General features: G+C 43.3%; 1 protein-coding gene across 8 annotated transcripts in view; it reads left to right on the forward strand.

Annotated features, from left to right (window-relative positions):
• PTPN3 (protein tyrosine phosphatase non-receptor type 3) overlaps positions 1–19326 on the forward strand; it is a 1297151-nt gene that overhangs the window by 695174 nt on the left and 582651 nt on the right. For all 8 annotated transcript variants that reach the window (XM_044294788.1, XM_044294784.1, XM_044294789.1 and 5 more), the window contains one exon: positions 19126–19189. In XM_044294788.1, the coding sequence (XP_044150723.1) occupies positions 19126–19189 (64 nt within the window). The remainder of the gene's footprint in view (positions 1–19125; positions 19190–19326) is intronic.

The following is a 19326-nucleotide window of genomic DNA, read 5'->3' on the forward strand; positions in this document are numbered from 1 at the left end:
CATTCGCCCACACCCGCCCCACCGCAGTGACAAAAAAAAAACTGCACATTCACTTTACTTGCACTGCGGCGATAAAAAAATCAGTTTTGATATTTTTTATCAACCGCAGCGGCCTCCGGTACTTCGCTAGCCTCCCCTTTGTAAGACAGGCTTGCTTTTTTTTTCTTGGGTAGTCTCAGGGAATACACCTAAATTTAGTTGCCCACATGTCTAACAGGGGGTATTCTTCTGAAGAGGCCTACAGGCTTCTGACCCAGTCGGATGAGGAGTGGGAACCCTCATCTGATGAATCCAGCGGGTCAGAATACGAACCTGTAGAAAGCAGTGGCTCTCTGACCCAAAGTTCGGACGAGGAGGCTGAGGTCCCTGATACCACCAGGCGTACCCGGCCCCGTGTCGCTAGACCGCAGGTTGCGCAGGATCCGCTTCAAGAGCAGCAGAGTGGGGCTGGTGCTGTCGGATTACGTGGTGAGGCATACACCAGCAGCCCAGCCCTCCCTGGACCTAGTACCAGCACTGCCGTACAACCTGGTGAAGTAGCGAGCACCAGAAGGGCAGTTGAAGCTGGTACAGTGGCACGTGCAGTAGTGACCCCGTCGCAGCCACTGCAAAGACGTGCCCGTGGAGCCCCTAGAATCCTAGAGGTGCTGGCAAACCCTTATTGGCAGTCCCCAACTTCAGCCGCACCTGTAGTTTTCCCTTTCACTGCCCAGTCTGGAGTTCGGGTTGAGACGGCTCAGATCGGTTCGGCCCTGGGATTTTTTGAGCTGTTCTTGACTGCGGAGCTTTTAGACATAGTTGTGGCCGAAACAAACAGGTATGCCACACAATTTATCACCGCTAACCCGGGAAGCTTTTATGCCCAGCCTTTCCGGTGGAAACCAGTCCAAGTTTCCGAACTTAAAACTTTTCTGGGCCTCCTCCTCAACATGGGCCTGACAAAAAAGCATGAATTGCGGTCATATTGGTCCACGAACCCGATTCATCACATGCCCATGTTCTCTGCTGCCATGTCCAGGGCACGTTTTGAGGCCATCCTGCGGTTCCTGCACTTTAGTGACAACACCGCCTCCCGTCCCAGGGGCCATCCTGCTTTTGACCGGCTCCACAAAATTCGGCCCCTCATAGACCATTTCAACCAGAAATTTGCAGATATTTATACCCCAGAGCAAAACATCTGCATAGACGAGTCCCTGATACATTTTACCGGGCGCCTTGGCTTCAAACAATACATCCCAAGCAAGCGCGCCTGGTATGGGGTCAAATTGTATAAGCTCTGTGAAAGGGCCACAGGCTATACCCACAAATTTCGGGTCTATGAGGGAAAAGATCAGACCCTGGAGCCGGTCGGTTGCCCTGACTACCTGGGGAGCAGTGGGAAGACAGTTTGGGACTTGGTGTCACCCTTATTCGGCAAGGGGTACCATCTTTATGTGGACAATTTTTACACAAGTGTGGCCCTCTTTAGGCATTTGTTTCTAGAACGGATTGGCGCCTGTGGTACCGCGCGAACTAGTCGCGCGGGCTTCCCCCAACGGCTCGTTAGCACCCGTCTTGCAAGGGGGCAGAGGGCCGCACTGTGTAACGAAGAACTGCTCGCGGTGAAATGGAGAGACAAGCGTGACGTTTACATGCTCTCCTCCATTCACGCAGACACGACAATACAAATTGAGCGAGCAACCCGTGTCATTGAAAAGCCCCTCTCAGTCCACGACTATAACCTCCACATGGGAGGGGTTGACTTGAATGACCAGATGTTGTCTCCGTATTTAGTTTCCCGACGCACCAGACGCTGGTATAAGAAGGTGTCTGTATATTTAATTCAATTGGCTCTGTACAATAGTTTTGTTCTCTACAGTAAGGCTGGGAGAACTGGATCCTTCCTCAAATTTCAGGAAGAGATCATCGAGAACCTCCTGTATCCAGGAGGTTCCGTGGCCCCAACCACCAGTGTAGTTAGCCGTCTACACGAGCGACATTTCCCCAATGTCGTTCCTGGTACCTCAACCCAACAGTCACCCCAAAAAAGATGTCGTGTCTGTAGCAGGAGTGGAATAAGGCGTGACACCCGCTATTTCTGTCCTGACTGTCCCGACCACCCTGCCCTATGCTTTGGAGAGTGTTTCCGGAAGTACCACTCACAGGTACACTATTAGCATAGGGATCATCTCACCAGGACAGGCACACAGGGCTATTAGGGCCCATTCACTCACTGCTGCTGCAAACGTCTCCTTTCACATGGGACAAAGTGCATAACGCACTTCGCCACATCTTTGGGCGATTTGCGCTTTGCACATTGACCCATGGGGAAGGAGAGGTTTGTTCTATAAAGGTAAAAAAAAACAAAAAAAAAAACACACCATTAGGCAAATACGTTAATGTTCAGTTAAAAAAGTTAAAGTTTATATGTTCTGTTGCAAAGTTAATAAAATTATTGCGTTGCAGCCTGGTTTTTTCTTTTTTCTTTTTTTTTCTTTTTTTACCTTCCAGGTGGACCAACCGATTGACTAGCTGCAGCACCGATGTGCATTCTGACAGAAGCATTGCGCTGCTGTCAGATTACACGCAAGTCGGTGTATGCGGCGCTGCAAGACGGGATTTTCTCCTCTGCAGTGACAGATACGTTTGCCGAGGCATACGAGCTGAGGAGGAGGCGGCGTTCCTATGCTTTGGCAAGCACTTTGTATATATATATATATATATATATATATATATAAAAAAAAATAATAATCCCGGCAATGATTTATTCATCCACATCGATTGATGTGAATGGAGAAATCTGGTTTGCCAGGGCATACGAGCTAAGTGGGTATGGATGTAGGGCGGAGCTCCTATGTCCTGGCAGACGCCTTTCCCCTCCATTTTTTTTTTTGGGCAGAGATTTTTTCATCCACATTGATCGATGCGAATGAAGAAATCTGTGCCGTTCATTTTTTTCTTTCAGCCCAGAGGCTGAACGGAAAAAAAAATCTCATTACCTGTATGCTCAATATAAGGAGAATAGCAGAAACTCCTAATGCTGGCCATACATGTAATGATTGCGGAGACCCTCAAATGCCAGGGCAGTACAAACACCCCACAACTGACCCCATTTTGGAAAGAAGACACCCCAAGGTATTTGCTGAGGGGCATATTGAGTCCATGAAAGATTGAAATTTTTGTCCTAAGTTAGCGGAAAGTGAGACTTTGTGAGAAAAAAAAAAAAATCTATTTCCGCTAACTTATGCAAAAAAAAAAAAAATTCGATGAACTTGCCAGGCCCCTCATTGGATACCTTGGGGTGTCTTCTTTCCAAAGTAGGGTCACATGTGGGGTATTTATACTGCCCTGGCTTTTTAGGGGCCCTAAAGCGTGAGAAGAAGTCTGGGATCCAAATGTCTAAAAATGCGCTCCTAAAAGGAATTTGGGCCCCTTTGCGCATCTAGGCTGCAAAAAAGTGTCACACATCTGGTATCGCCGTACTCAGGAGAAGTTGGGGAATGTGTTTCGGGGTGTCATTTTACATATACCCATGCTGGGTGAGAAAAATATCTTGGTCAAATGCCAACTTTGTATAAAAAAAATGGGAAAAGTTGTCTTTTGCCAAGATATTTCTCTCACCCAGCATGGGTATATGTAAAATGACACCCCAAAACACATACCCCAACTTCTCCTGAGTACAGCGATACCAGATGTGTGACACTTTTTTGATGCCAAGGTGGGCAAAGGGGCACATATTCCAAAGTGAACCTTTCGCAATTCACCGGTCATTTTTTACAGATTTTGATTGCAAAGTACTTCTCACACATATGGGCCCCTAAATTGCCAGGGCAGTATAACTACGCCACAAGTGACCCCATTTTGGAAAGAAGACACCCCAAGGTATTCCGTGAGGGGCATGGCGAGTTCCTAGAATTTTTTATTTTTTGTCGCAAGTTAGTGGAATATGAGACTTTGTAAGGAAAAAAGAGAAAAAAAAATCATCATTTTCCGCTAACTTGTGACAAAAAATAAAAAATTCTAGGAACTCGCCATGCCCCTCACGGAATACCTTGGGGTGTCTTCTTTCCAAAATGGGGTCACTTGTGGCGTAGTTATACTGCCCTGGCAATTTAGGGGCCCAAATGTGTGAGAAGTACCTTGCAATCAAAATGTGTAAAAAATGGCCTGTGAAATCCGAAAGGTGCACTTTGGAATATATGCCCCTTTGCCCACCTTGGCATCAAAAAAGTGTCACACATGTGGTATCGCCGTACTCAGGAGAAGTTGGGGAATGTGTTTTGGGGTGTCATTTTACATATACCCATGCTGGATGAGAGAAATATCTTGGCAAAAGACAACTTTTCCCATTTTTTTATACAAAGTTGGCATTTGACCAAGATATTTTTCTCACCCAGCATGGGTATATGTAAAATGACACCCCGAAACACATTCCCCAACTTCTCCTGAGTACGGCGATACCAGATGTGTCACACTTTTTTGCTGCCAAGGTGGGCAAAGGGGCACATATTCCAAAGTGCACCTTTCTGATTTCACCGGTCATTTTTTACAGATTTTGATTGCAAAGTACTTCTCACACATATGGGCCCCTAAATTGCCAGGGCAGTATAACTACGCCACAAGTGACCCCATTTTGGAAAGAAGACACCCCAAGGTATTCTGTGAGGGGCATGGTGAGTTCCTAGAATTTTTTATTTTTTGTCGCAAGTTAGTGGAATATGAGACTTTGTAAGGAAAAAAGAGAAAAAAAAAATCATCATTTTCCGCTAACTTGTGACAAAAAATAAAAAATTCTAGGAACTCGCCATGCCCCTCACGGAATACCTTGGGGTGTCTTCTTTCCAAAATGGGGTCACTTGTGGCGTAGTTATACTGCCCTGGCAATTTAGGGGCCCAAATGTGTGAGAAGTACCTTGCAATCAAAATGTGTAAAAAATGGCCTGCAAAATCTGAAAGGTGCACTTTGGAATATGTGCCCCTTTGCCCACCTTGGCAGCAAAAAAGTGTGACACATCTGGTATCGCCGTACTCAGGAGAAGTTGGGGAATGTGTTTTGGGGTGTCATTTTACATATACCCATGCTGGATGAGAGAAATATCTTGGCAAAAGACAACTTTTCCCATTTTTTTATACAAAGTTGGCATTTGACCAAGATATTTTTCTCACCCAGCATGGGTATATGTAAAATGACACCCCAAAACACATTCCCCAACTTCTCCTGAGTACGGCGATACCAGATGTGTCACACTTTTTTGCTGCCAAGGTGGGCAAAGGGGCACATATTCCAAAGTGCACCTTTCGGATTTCACCGGTCATTTTTTACACATTTTGATTGCAAAGTTCTTCTCACATATTTGGGCCCCTAAATTGCCAGGGCAGTATAACTACCCCACAAGTGACCCCATTTTGGAAAGAAGACACCCCAAGGTATTCTGTGAGGGGCATGGTGAGTTCCTAGAATTTTTTATTTTTTGTTGCAAGTTAGTGGAATATGAGACTTTGTAAGAAAAAATAAAAAAAAATAAAATCATCATCATTTTCCGCTAACTTGTGACAAAAAATAAAAAGTTCTATGAACTCACTATGCCCATCAGCGAATACCTTAGGGTGTCTACTTTCCGAAATGGGGTCATTTGTGGGGGTTTTCTACTGTTTGGGCATTGTAGAACCTCAGGAATCATGACAGGTGCTCAGAAAGTCAGAGCTGCTTCAAAAAGCGGAAATTCACATTTTTGTACCATAGTTTGTAAATGCTATAACTTTTACCCAAACCATTTTTTTTTTGCCCAAACATTTTTTTTTTTATCAAAGACATGTAGAACAATAAATTTGGCGAAAAATTTATATATGGATGTCGTTTTTTTTGCAAAATTTTACAGCTGAAAGTGAAAAGTCATTTTTTTGCAAAAAAATCGTTACATTTTGATTAATAACAAAAAAAGTAAAAATGCCAGCAGCAATGAAATACCACCAAATGAAAGCTCTATTAGTGAGAAGAAAAGGAGTTAAAATTCATTTGTATGGTAAGTTGCATGACCGAGCGATAAACGGTGAAAGTAGTGTAGTGCCGAAGTGTAAAAAGTGCTCTGGTCATGAAGGGGGTTTCACCTAGCGGGGCTGAAGTGGTTAAGCATCTACAGCAGTAACTGCAGCTAGAAGGCTCATTCCTCACTCTGTCTGAAAATTTATCCTGCCCTTTCCTATTCTGCACAGTGTACAGTCACAAGCTGCATTGTGACTGTACACTGCCCCTAAGTTCATTTTCTGCCTCAGACTGCTACACCATTCACCCATTCACTCTCATTCACAGCCCAATACAGAATGGCATTCTAGTAGTTCTGCAAGAGCACCTCCCTGTCTACTGCCCCACTGATTGGCTCATCCAGGCAGTCATTCTGTGAGGCAGTCAGATCCCCCCCCCCCCACTTCCTCTCAGGGTTATGTGAGCATCTCTCTTCTTCCTCCCATGTGCTTTTTCCCACCGACATGTGCAGTAAAATGGTGCTACATTCTGTTTTACTGGATTTGTCAAAGCAAACCTGAAAAGCTTCAGGTTTGTTTTACAAATGAATATTTAGGAAGTTCATTATAAACCCAGTTCTAGTGTACAAATTAGCGGCTCACCTGAGAAACTCCTATGGACTAGGTGCACTCCTCTGGAATCACCCAACTCCAAAAAATGAAATAAATCTAGTAAAGGAGGGGCACCCAATTATCTGAGAGCTCAGGACAACACTATATCATGAATATATATTTATTAAGCACTGATAAAAATGGCTAAAACAATGGCACATATAATAATGTTATAAAATCAAAATGGATATTGGCGTATCAAGCACTAGGTGGTGAACAGTGATGGCCAGTTTGCATTGTTCGCCCGCGAATATATCGGGCTGCCATCTTTTTTCACAAGTCCGGCGAGGCACAGGTAAGCCCTTACCTGTGTGTGTGCGCGAGCCGGTCTGAAAACAAGTGCGGTCAGCGGGAGCAGGCATTTCCGAGAACAGCCACCGGTGGCCTTCATTGGGCTGTTCTCGGAACTGCCTGCTCCCGGTCACCGCATTTGTTTTCAGATCGTCTCGTGGTACAGGCACAAGTAAGGGCTTACCTGTGCCTCGCCGGACTTGTGAAAAAAGATGGCAGCCTACATATGTTCGCGGGCGAACAATGCGAACTGGCCATCACTGGTGGTGAATAGCTGATAAGCCAATAACTCAAAACTTCATATAAGGACCGCTGAAAAATACTCTGATGGACGAGCAGTATCAGGCATATAGCAAACCTCGTTATTATATTCAGTAGCAGAGTTGCTGTAAAATGTTACATTTTAAAGCAACTCTGCTACTGAATATAATAACGAGGTTTGCTATATGCCTGATACTGCCCGTCAATCAGAGCATTTTTCAGCGGTCGTTATATGAAGTTCTGAGTTATTGGCTTATCAGCTATTCACCACCAAGTGCTTGATACGCCAATATCCATTTTGATTTTATACCATTATTATATGTGTTTTAGGCATTTTTATGGCTGTTCTCGGAACTGCCTGCCTGCTCCTGTCACAACCAGACAGCTGAGAAGCTCTGACAGAAGCCTTTCAGAACCTCCTCCTTGAGTTTCTTTGTTTTGGTTTTCAGTTCCTCATCTCGTTAGCCTCTCTCAGCTGTCATGTAGTTGGACTGATTGCATCCCTTTAAATTCCTCCCCATAATGCATTAGTGTGCGGCTTATACAACTTCCTGGAGTGTGTGTGCATGCTGATCCCATTTTCCAGTCTTCTACAAGATAAGTACTGTACATTTATTTGTGATTTTCTGTTTGCTGGATCCCAGGTGACCCTGACTCCCTCCGTGTCTAGTGTAGGGAGCCGGTGGTCGTGTCCCCTCACTATTGTAGGGTGTTCAGGTGGTATATAGTCGAGGTACGACGATATGCGATCATCCACCATTGGGATTTTCGCATAGGCTGAGCAGTCAGGGAGAGTGCCAGGTCTTATGCAGGGGTCTCCCTTTTGTTCCTTAGTTTTGGATCCAGTGAGTCATATATTCATTTTGCATTGTCTTGTTTCCTGTACACCTTCCGTGAAAGCTCCCGCTAACCGCACTTGTTTTCAGACCGACTCGCACACACGCACAGGTAAGGGCTTACCTGTGCCTCGACGGATTTGTGAAAAAAGATGGCAGCCCGCATATGTTCGCGGGCGAACAATGCAAACTGGCTATCACTGTTCACGATCTAGTGCTTGATACGCCAATATCCATTTAGATTTTATACCATTATTATATGTTTTAGGCATTTTTAGCAGTGTTTAATAAATAAATAAATATATATATATATATATATATATATATATATATTTTTTTTTTTTTTTTTTTTTTCATGATATATTGTTGTCCTGAGCTCTCAGATAATGGAGTGCCCCTCCTTTACTAGATGTATAAACCTAGTTCTTTCATCTCTACTCAGGACTCTAGTAAGCTGGATGATTGTTCTCTAGGTGCTAAATGACTTCTATACAATTTATGTTTATCAGTATGTTTCAGAAGTGAAGAATGACTGAATATAATATCTGAAAACTGGATGCTGTTGGCTTACCTGGCCAATACAATGCGTAGGTGCTCTAGGTTTAACTGATTCACCCAATCAGGAAAGGAGTGTATGGAATAAAATTTATGTGGAAAACCGTCACTCTTCACCTGGTAGTACACTTAAAGAGGACCTTTCACCTAAAAAAAAAATGTAAACTAAGACCATAGCTTTACTTACATGCCCCCATGAAGTGTTGATCGTTTTTTCTTTTTTCAAACTGTGCCCCCGTTTGTCCGCTATGCCCCCCCGGAATAATTCCCGCCGTCTATGGTAATGAGCCAGCCTCAAATGGGCTGGCTTTAAAAGTTCTCCTCGGCGTGCCTTCTCTCTTCTCCCTGGCACGGAGCGCATCCAATCAGCGCGCTCCGCTCTTAGCCGGATAGACGAAATCGCTCCAGTTCTCTGAAGTCTCGCGAGAACTGGAGCGTCTTCTCCCTGGCTAAGAGCGGAGCGCGCTGATTGGATGCGCTCCGTGCCAGGGAGAAGAGAGAAGGCACGCCGAGGAGAACTTTTAAAGCCAGCCCATTTGAGGCTGGCTCATTACCATAGACGGCGGGAATTATTCCGGGGGGGCATAGCGGACAAACGGGGGCACAGTTTGAAAAAAGAAAAAACGATCAACACTTCATGGGGGCATGTAAGTAAAGCTATGGTCTTAGTTTACATTTTTTTTTTAGGTGAAAGGTCCTCTTTAAAGTGCAATGTAGACAGATTGGTAGGTAAAAGTGTGCATTTATTAAATATCAATATCGATAGTATAGGGTATATTATAGTGAGAGAGGGGATCGTATACATACATTCATAGGATTGGATTTAAAAGGTAATGTTCAGTAATAGTAACCACCCTTATTTCTGATATTTGCGGACTCTATACTGTCAAGGAATGTCCCACAGGATTGGCGCATGGTAAATGTGGTGTCAATATTCAAAAAGGGTCCAAAAACAGAGCCTGGAAACGATAGGCCGTAAGTTTAACATCTGTTGTGGGTAAACTGTGTGAAGGTTTTCTGAGAGATGCTATCTTAAAGCATCTCAACGGAAATAAGCAAATAACGTCTTATCAGCATGGCTTTGTGAGGGATCGGTCATGCCAAACTAATTTCATCAGTTTCTATAAGGAGTTAAGTTCTAGATTTGACAGCGGCAAATCAATGGATGTCGTATATCTAGAGTTCTCCAAAGCATTTGACACTGTACCACATAAAAGGTTGGTATATAAAATGAGAATGCTCGGACTGGGAGAAAACATCTGTATGTGGGTAAGTAACTGGCACAATAATAGAAAACAGAGGGTGGTTATTAACGGTACACACAGATTGGGTCACTGTCACTTGTGGGGTACCTTGGGGGTCAGTATTGAGCCCTATTCTCTTCAATATATTTATTAATGATCTTGTAGAAGGCTTACATAGTAAAGTATCAATTTTCGCAGATGACTCAGATAAACTGTGTAAAGTAATTTACAATGAAGAGGACAGTATACTACTACAGAAGGATCTGGATAGATTGGAGGCTTGGGCAGATAAGTGGCAGATGAGGTTTAACACTGACAAATGTAAAGGCTATGCACATGGGAAGGAATAATGCCGTCACTGCAGTAATGACAAAACTGCAAAATTCCCATCTAAAACATCTAAATCCTCAATTTAAAACCAATACAGCAATTGTCAAGGCTGACGATGGGGAAAACCCTCAGCCGCGTGATGCCGGAAGATGTTAGTGGTTGCTCGGCCAGGACGACAGAATTAGGGAGCAGGTCACCTCCTAACGCATCCCTAATCCGACCCTAACTCCTAGCTACATGAGCCGACCTTGAAGGTAGGAGGGCCCATGCTCAGGAACCTCGGATCCCTACTCACCCTCCGCCGATCCCTGAACTAGGAGCTGGGTAGACCACCTGTTCCTCCTGGATGCGGAGAAACTGGAGTCTAAAACTGGCCGAGCTGCAATGGGATGTAACCATAAACAGACTATGGATATGACAGGAGAGTGAAAGACTTCCACCTCTACCTGCCACAGACACACTGACTTGATTCCTGGACACAAGTGCTGGCTGTCCACACACAAACATAAAAGGACACAGCACACAAACACACAGGGACCCAGAACCATAGCTGCAATAATAACAGACACCACATACACATAAACATATAGTATCACAATTTATGACCACAAGGGTAGCCCTCACTGGCAGATGGCATATGGGACCAGGAGAGTGCCTCCATCTTACTACAAGGCTGGAGTACCCCTCAGAATTCAGGTCTCAACTGAGGTTAAATAGCCCATGTAGCCACACCCACGCAGACACACCCAGTATTCACACAAAGAGGGAGTTAACCCTTCCTACACCAGGCAAGGGATGGAAGCCACTTAAAGGGGAAGTGTCCAAATGAACATCACACTGCAGCTGTTACCGCAGGCAACGACATGCGTGGCAACCATGTCCTGGGAGTCAGCCAGAAGGCCGAGACACTGCCACCACATGTACACAATACCAAACGTTGCCACGGGCAGCCACAGTGAAGGGAAGTGTCACAGTGCACACCTACATAAACCTTGTGCACACCAGACATACAAAGTGCATACATACACACACACCCAACCAGGTGTAACCGCATGCACTTGACAGCAAGATGCCTAGCAACAGCTCAGGCTGCTATACTGCCAAGTACAATCATGTTACCAGCGGCAACCACACGTGAGGCAACATACCAGCAGCCCTCACCATGTGGTTGACAATAAAACCAAACCGCAGGCAACTGCATGCAGATCCTGAGTCATGACCATGGTCGTGACAGCAATATCCTAACAGACAAAAACCCGCTCACTAACAAAGAAAAATGAAAAATGAAGAAAAATTATAATTGATACTATGAGTTCTATAACACTAAAACAGTGAAACCAAGCTCACGGAATACATCTAAGACATGGGAGGTCAGGAATACAAGAGGTAAACCAAAAATGCACCAACAGCAAAAAAGCGAACAAAACGCAACGACAACGCAGAAACGGCATAACCATTGTTGTAGAAAAATTAATAGTTGTAATCTGCTCGCATCAAAGTTTGTGTAAGGAAAAAGGTAAATCCATCTTCCATCAGCCGCATTTAGAGAAAGACCCAGGTGCTAACATCTTGATTGAATTTTTGCTGAGCATCTCCCCACGCTTTGCCCAGTGTGTTCACTTTTATTAACTAACAAAAGGTGTAAAAGGGGTTGGCCCAAGACAAGGATGCAGGAAGTGATGACATACAGGAAGTGATGACATAGGAAGACAAGACACCATCATTTAGAATAACATAGCCAGCTAACAAACACATGTATACAATAATCTAACATTACCACTGGAGCGAACTTTATCCAGCCTTGCTCAGTGATCAATGCCAGATAAAGTTACTATGATCCACATGCATGTTTATTTACAGTACAGCGTCATTATCTCCAGCGGCTGATCAGGCGCACTAGAGACAACAAACGCACGTTCCTTTACAGGGACATACACGGGAAGATATCCACTCCAATGGTTTACCCTGACACTGAGAGACATGATGACAATACACAATATATTAAATACACATCCTAATAAAATTTACACAACAATCCCTCCTCTTTGTCATATCCTCCCCAGTGTCCCTTGACGAATCTCGATCTTCTTCTTTGAAAAAAACAGTCTTGTCTACGAAAAGTCCTGAATCCATAAAACAAAACAGATGATGGAAAACAGAATGTCAATCTTGACACGTAGCTTCTTTTCTTCGGGAGGTGACTTAGGAGGTGGCGTTTCGCGTTAGTCACCGGCTGGTTTGGCATCCTCTGCATCTGGTCCATGGTTTGGTCTTCAGGGCGTCCTGTCGGTTCGGGCTTCGGTATATCAGTCGATTAGACATCAGGAACATCTCACTCCGGCTTATAGAAGGAATGGAGACAAAAAAACATAAGTATATGTCCTATTTCCTTTCGCCCGGATCCAATGGAAAACCAGTGAGCCGCAAGACCTCCCAAAGTTTTAAAAAAGGATTCTGTCTCACTAGTCATAGCTCCGCCCCTGCCCTGCTCCTGTCAGTATGGGCCTGACCCTTGTCAATGGTGTCTGCTAGCCTGGCATAACCATATACCTTCCTCACAACTGGAGGATCCCACATCTAAGGGTCGCCTAGCTGCCCGGACACCTATACAGGATTAAGCGAGGAGCAGGAGCCAGAGCTAATATTAATATTGTCTATCAATAAATGCCTCCTTGTAACAAATAAACAAAAGTGATACTCTTCATTCTTTGACTTAGTTGAGCAGCTTCTTGCAGTGACCGGTGTGAATCCAGTTGTCTCGTCCCTCGAACTTCAGAGAGGTTGGCGTCATCAGCAGCACCTGGAATGGCCCAAGATATCTCGGCTCTAGTCCCGTCCTCGGATGTTTCTTTAGCACGACCCAATCACCTGGTTGACTAGAATGAACACTGTTTATTGAGTCTGGGTCCGGGAGAAACTCCCGAACCCGGTGGTGGACATCGGGTGACAACCCGTGGGGCTGCCTGGAGGCATACCTGATGGAATAAAAGGGTTACAGCGGAACATTCAGGCCATGGATCGGCCGTGATTTTTACCTTCTTTGCAAAAATCTGACCCAAGTACCAGCAAAGAAAAGGCAGTTGTGATGGTTTAGAAATTGATTGACATTTGAGAGGTTAGAAAGTTTGAAGATCGTTGTTTTCTGCACCACTTTCCCCCCTTCTCATCGTCCTTAAAACCAGGACGAAGAGAAGCTGGATTAAACATGGTGCATCGTCTCAAGGTTAGATGGAGAGATGACAGAGGGATGAGAGAGAGAGATAGAGAAAGAGAAAGGCGCTTCTCTTGGACTCTGCAGTCTTAGCGGGACGGGAGTACATGACAGTGTTAGTTCGCACTGTCTGGGACTTTTGAATGCCCTGTTGCTGGAGATCGATGGATTCTTGCAGCCACAGTTCTGCTTTCTGGAGGGAACCATGGCTTTGGAGTCTAGTGGGGAATTTACAGACAAACTTTTTTCCAATCCAGACCTCAAAGGTCCCTTCTTTGGGCATGGTCCACTCTGAACCTACAGTCCCTTGGTGCCAATCTTTGAGGGGCTTAACAACTCCTTCTCCATAGATGGATTTCATGTACTGCTTGGCTGTCCTATAGTCAGAAGTAGTACCCTTCTGATCCTTAAGTTTCCTTAAACCCATGCTCGAGCATACAGTTTCCCGCGACCTACGCAAGGAATTTTCCCGCCACCTACGCAAGGAATTGTCGCGCGACCTACGCCGGACGGCTGTTAAACCCCTTTGTTCGCCTCTGAGTTGCCCTAGGGTTTCTGGCACTGACACACGGACTCCGTTCACCCTAGTTAGACCTCAGGAAAAGGATTAATCAGTGTGAGGAAAAGGGCTCTCGCCGACACACGGCGGCCCTCTGAGTCTCCTAATGAGATATACCAGCCTCGGTTTTGGCTCTGAATAGTGACCTGACCACAGGATAGGGCTTCCAATTGACCTGGAGTGGAAAAAGGGGTGCTCAGAGAACACACAGTACCTTCTGTGGGGACGAGGGGTACACAGTGAACACACAGTACCTTCTGTGGGGCAGAGGGGTGCACAGGAAACAAACACACAGTACTCCTGTGGGGAATAGGGTTACTCACACAGCTATTGGTATTCCCAAGTGATATATATCACCTTGGCTCCTTAAAAAAATGCTCATCAACTCACTTTCCTTTGCCGATATGATTCGATATAGTCAAGCTGAACAGCACACAAAGCCCTTTTTGCAGTGACTGATCAAAAACCTCTCGCTCAGCAGCAACCCTTGAATTCAGACAGTAGTTCCCACACAATATCAAGAGACCCCCAGTACTCCTAACCAAATCTACAGAGAAAAGAGAGGGAGCGAGAGAGAAAAATAAAGAAAACGAGAAAAGCGCCAATATATGAGAAAGGAAAAAAATTAATAATAGACTAAAAATAAAAATGGGTTGGTAAATAAGGAAAACTGAAATAAACTTCTATAAAAACATAAAAAAAAAAAAATTAATTAGTAAAAGAAGAAAAATGTAAATGTGAATTAATCAAAGAAATACCCAAACAAAAATAGACAAAAATAACAGAAAAATAAAAAAGGAGAAAACACTTGATTACATACATTGAGCTTCAGTAGAAAGTTCATTTTAACTTAAAACTCAGATACAAAACCTAAAACCTTAGGAACACATACAATTGTATAGGACTGAATTAACAAATCAATGTCCTGGAGGGTTCCCCTGAAACCGTACAAGAGAAATTCTACCCACCCAGTAATTGAAATGTTAATTTGCCTAGCCCCAAACAGCTTCAGATTAATTTGACCAGAGAAGCAGGATTTAACATCACAAGGTCCCAAAACCGGTTTCTTTCACATTTTAACCGTTCATATTGTGATTTAAAATCTGCTTCATTGATCCATGACCTTGGCTGTCCCTGTGTTCTCTTCCTTTCAAAGAAGCATGTCTGGGACCATTACCCCACCTTCCTGAATAAACCACTTCACTTCTAGGTGTGGTTCTGGGGTACTTAACATACCTGTACCTGTTGCCATTAGCAACATTACAAAATTGTGCAATGTGCCCATATTCCCTGCATGCGAAACAAAGAATAGCTCGCCTCCCTGCACAAGGCGATTTGACTTGGTGCACAACATTAACCATCCCATCATGAGTAGATCTCACACTACTATCTGTATTAAGTCCACTTACCACGGACTCATCTGAGGAATCTTCTGGCCTTGTGTTAATATGCCCAACTCCAGGGTCAGACACATTGTCCATCTCCATCCCTGAGTCGGTTCCACCATGCGACCCACAGTCCTCAGACTTATCCATGCTTTCAGCCCATACATTGCCTCTAACCCCAGACACATTACTCTCCAACGGTTGTTTCATCAAGCTTTCAGATAAACTTTAATTTTCCTTGCACAGCTCAGTATTACACCTCACAGTACATTCATAATTAGCACTAGCTTCAGCTGTCTGCTGGACAAGAGGTCTCAATTTAAGAATTTCCACTTTTAAATCTTCCACTTCTCCTTCCAAACTCAGCTTCAGCCTACAAGACTCCTGATAATTATCCGCTATCCACCCAGCAGCAAAAATCAGAGCCTACTTGCCTTTCCTTTTGCGCCATTTTTTTGTACTGATCAGGTTTGCTACACAATTCTGTGCCTGCATCCATGGATCAGTAGATTCCTGCATAGCCTAAAGAATGGCTGCATTGTCCTTCAACTTTGCTACTTCTTTAAAAACACTTTCCATTGCACCAGAAAACAAACACCACAATGGTTGCTACAAAAAAACAAAACACTAGTACCAATTTCTAGGAGTTGTCCCAATACTTTTGGCACAGAACCTTTCTACACTGTAGTACCCGTATTAATTATGCCAAACAAGTCTACAATTCAGTGCGACAGACACAGATATACAAACATTAAGCAGAATCATCAACTATAGGATGATTTCACCACTAAACTGCCACTAATGTTCACACAATGATTCCTGTATCAAACTGGTCACTGCGCTATACCATAACCGAACACTCAACTGATGTCCAGCACAAAACTTATCAAAACAAAATCAAACTGTACATAGAAAGGTTACAAAAAGACAAGATAACTATTCGACAAAACTAACAGTTCAGGCAAAAACAATCAAATCGCTTTCCATAGCAAACTAACTAAGATGGCCGACAAACTTAAAGATGGCCGACAAGCATGGTAAAGATGGCCGACAAGCACATAGTCATACACACACTAAAACCAATTGCTGCCTCTATAAACCTCTATAAAATCACCTCTTATAAAATCACAGTAACATAAAAGTTAAGAAGTTACAACAAAAACACAATTCTCTGTACTGCTCATCATACAATCTCTGTACAATCAACACAACGGAAAAATGCTTAGCTTATCCTTACACCCCTTGATGCAGCAGACAACAACCACATACATCAAAAAAGGTTCTTTAAATTGATTTTTTTTCTGATACCAGCAGATTGGAGTACACAGATTTCAGTTCACAAAGAGCAAAACTTTCTCAAAAATGAGAGTAAGAAAAAGGATATTACCTTATGCCGGCCTTTTTTGCTTTTTGAAAATTAAACTGTGTCTCCTTTAAGTTCTGCTGATAACAGGGGAAAAAAAAATATTTCCTTCCTGAGCTCGCCATCTGTTGTAGAAAAATTAATAGTTGTAATCTGCTCGCATGAAAGTTTATGTAAGGAAAAAGGTAAATCCATCTTCCATCAGCCGCAGTTAGAGAAAGACCCAGGTGCTTCCATCTTGATTGAATTCTTGCTGAGCATCTCCGCCCGCCTTGCCCAGTGTGTTCACTTTTATTAACTAACAAAAGGTGTAAAACGGGTTGGCCCAAGACAAGGTTGCAGGAAGTGATGACATACAGGAAGTGATGACATAGGAAGACAAGACACCGACATTTAGAATAACATAGCCAGCTAACAAACACATGTATACAATAATCTAACATTACCACTGGAGCGAACTTTATCCAGCCTTGCTCAGTGATCAATGCCAGATAAAGTTACTATGATCCACATGCATGTTTATTTACAGTACAGCGTCATTATCTCCAGCGGCTGATCAGGTGCACTAGAGACATCAAACGCACGTTCCTTTACAGGACATACACGGGAAGATATCCACTCCAATGGTTTACCCTGACACTGAGAGACATGATGACAATACACAATATATTAAATACACATCCTAATAAAATTTCCACAACACCATGGAATCTCCATCTAAACACTCCAATCCTTAATAGAAGACCGCCACAGCAACATCCCACCATGAAAAATCAGTTCCCTATCCAATCGAAATGAGAGAACGAAAAAAAAAGAAAGAAAAAAAAAAAAAGAAAGGCAAAACTAATACTATGTGGGACACCACCTCCAAACAATCGGATCCAGCCCAGGTTTTTAACAGATCCAAAGCCTGCACAATGGCAGATAGTGGGATACCACTGATGAAGGAGGCAGCTCAGACCTTCGAAACACGTATGGTAATTCCCCCACAAACCCGCTTGCATATCATCCTGAAAGTGCTTCCAATCAACTGACTTTACCTTCCAATTGGATCAAAAAGATCACTATACAGCGATCGCGAACCAAACGGAGTGAAGACACGTGAGACGCCATACAGGTGACGTCACATCCACGTGGGATGCCGAAACAGCCGAGCGGCCATCACGGAGCGCAGTAAGGGCTCACCAACAGCCAGGACACTTGCACCTTACAAAGAAGGTAAACTATAGTCAGGGTGCACTAGGTTCAGCACCCTACTGATACCCCCAACCCCCTCTTTTTTCTTATTTTTTCTTATTGCCATTAACAGTGACCGGCCAGTAATCCCTTACAGGGAGGTACTACAAGTAACAAACATTTACCTTGCCTTATTTTTTCTTATTGTTACTTCACCTATCTACAAACTGTTCATACGGGATATCTATCCACCAGAGTGCCAGCAAACCATTGAAGGTGGAAATCACCGCTGAATGACTACTGTATTGATATACCTGTACTCCCATTTTTATATTTCACATTTTATATTTAGCATTTTATGGTTTATTTTTTCAATTTTTACATCTTTTTATTAAGGTGGTTACCAGAGGAGGGCATCTAAAGTAATACATGGAATGGGGCAACTACAGTACCCTGAAAGATTATTAAAATTAGGGCTATTCACTTTAGAAAAAAGACGACTGAGGGGAGATCTAATTAATATGTATAAATATATCAGGGGTCAATACTGAGATCTATCCCTTCATCTATTCATTCCCAGGACTGTGACTGTGATGAGGGGACATCCTCTTCATCTGGAGGAAAGAAGGTTTGTACACAAACATAGAAAAGGATTCTTTACGGTAAGAGCAGTGAGACTATGGAACTCTCTGCCTGAGGAGGTGGTGATGGTAAGTACAATAAAGGAATTCAAGAGGAGCCTGGATGTATTTCTGGAGCGTAATAATATTACAGGCTATAGCTACTAGAGAGGGGTCGTTGATCCAGGGAGTTATTCTGATTGCCTGATTGGAGTTGGGAAGGAATTTTTTATTCCCCTAAGGTGGGGAAAATTGGCTTCTGCCTCACAGGTTTTTTTTTGTTTGCCTTCCTCTGGATCAACTTGCAGGATGGCAGGCCGAACTGGATGGACAGATGTCTTTATTCGGCCTTATGTACTATGTTACTATGTTACTATGTACTATGTTACTATGTTACTATTACTGAACATTACCTTTTAAATCCAACCCTATGAATGTACGTATAAGATCCCCCGTCTCACTATAATATACCCTATACTATCGATATTGATATTTAATAAATCCACACTTTTACCTACCAATCTGTCTACATTGCTCTTTAAGTATACTACCAGGTGAAGAGTGACGGTTTTCCACATACATTTTATTGAATATAATATCTGTTTGTCATATTCTTTTTGCTTCCTAAAGAAAATAAAACACTTGATTATAAATGCTGTCATTTTTTTTTCTTTTTTTTTAGGGTAAACATTTTAAAAATCTCATTCAGAAGAAAAAAGTTTTTCATCCAGCAACGTCAAAAACATGTAAGTTACTCAATTTCCTCTTGTGTACATAGAGTGCAAAATGCAACATATCAGTCATATAACTACTGTTGTCTTACACCCAAGGCTGTGGAGTTGGAGTCAACGTTAGTTTTGGGTGGAGTCAGTAGAAATAACTC

The sequence above is a fragment of the Bufo gargarizans genome, chromosome 5 (genome assembly GCF_014858855.1).
Source record: "Bufo gargarizans isolate SCDJY-AF-19 chromosome 5, ASM1485885v1, whole genome shotgun sequence".
In the NCBI taxonomy this organism is placed as follows: domain Eukaryota; kingdom Metazoa; phylum Chordata; class Amphibia; order Anura; family Bufonidae; genus Bufo; species Bufo gargarizans.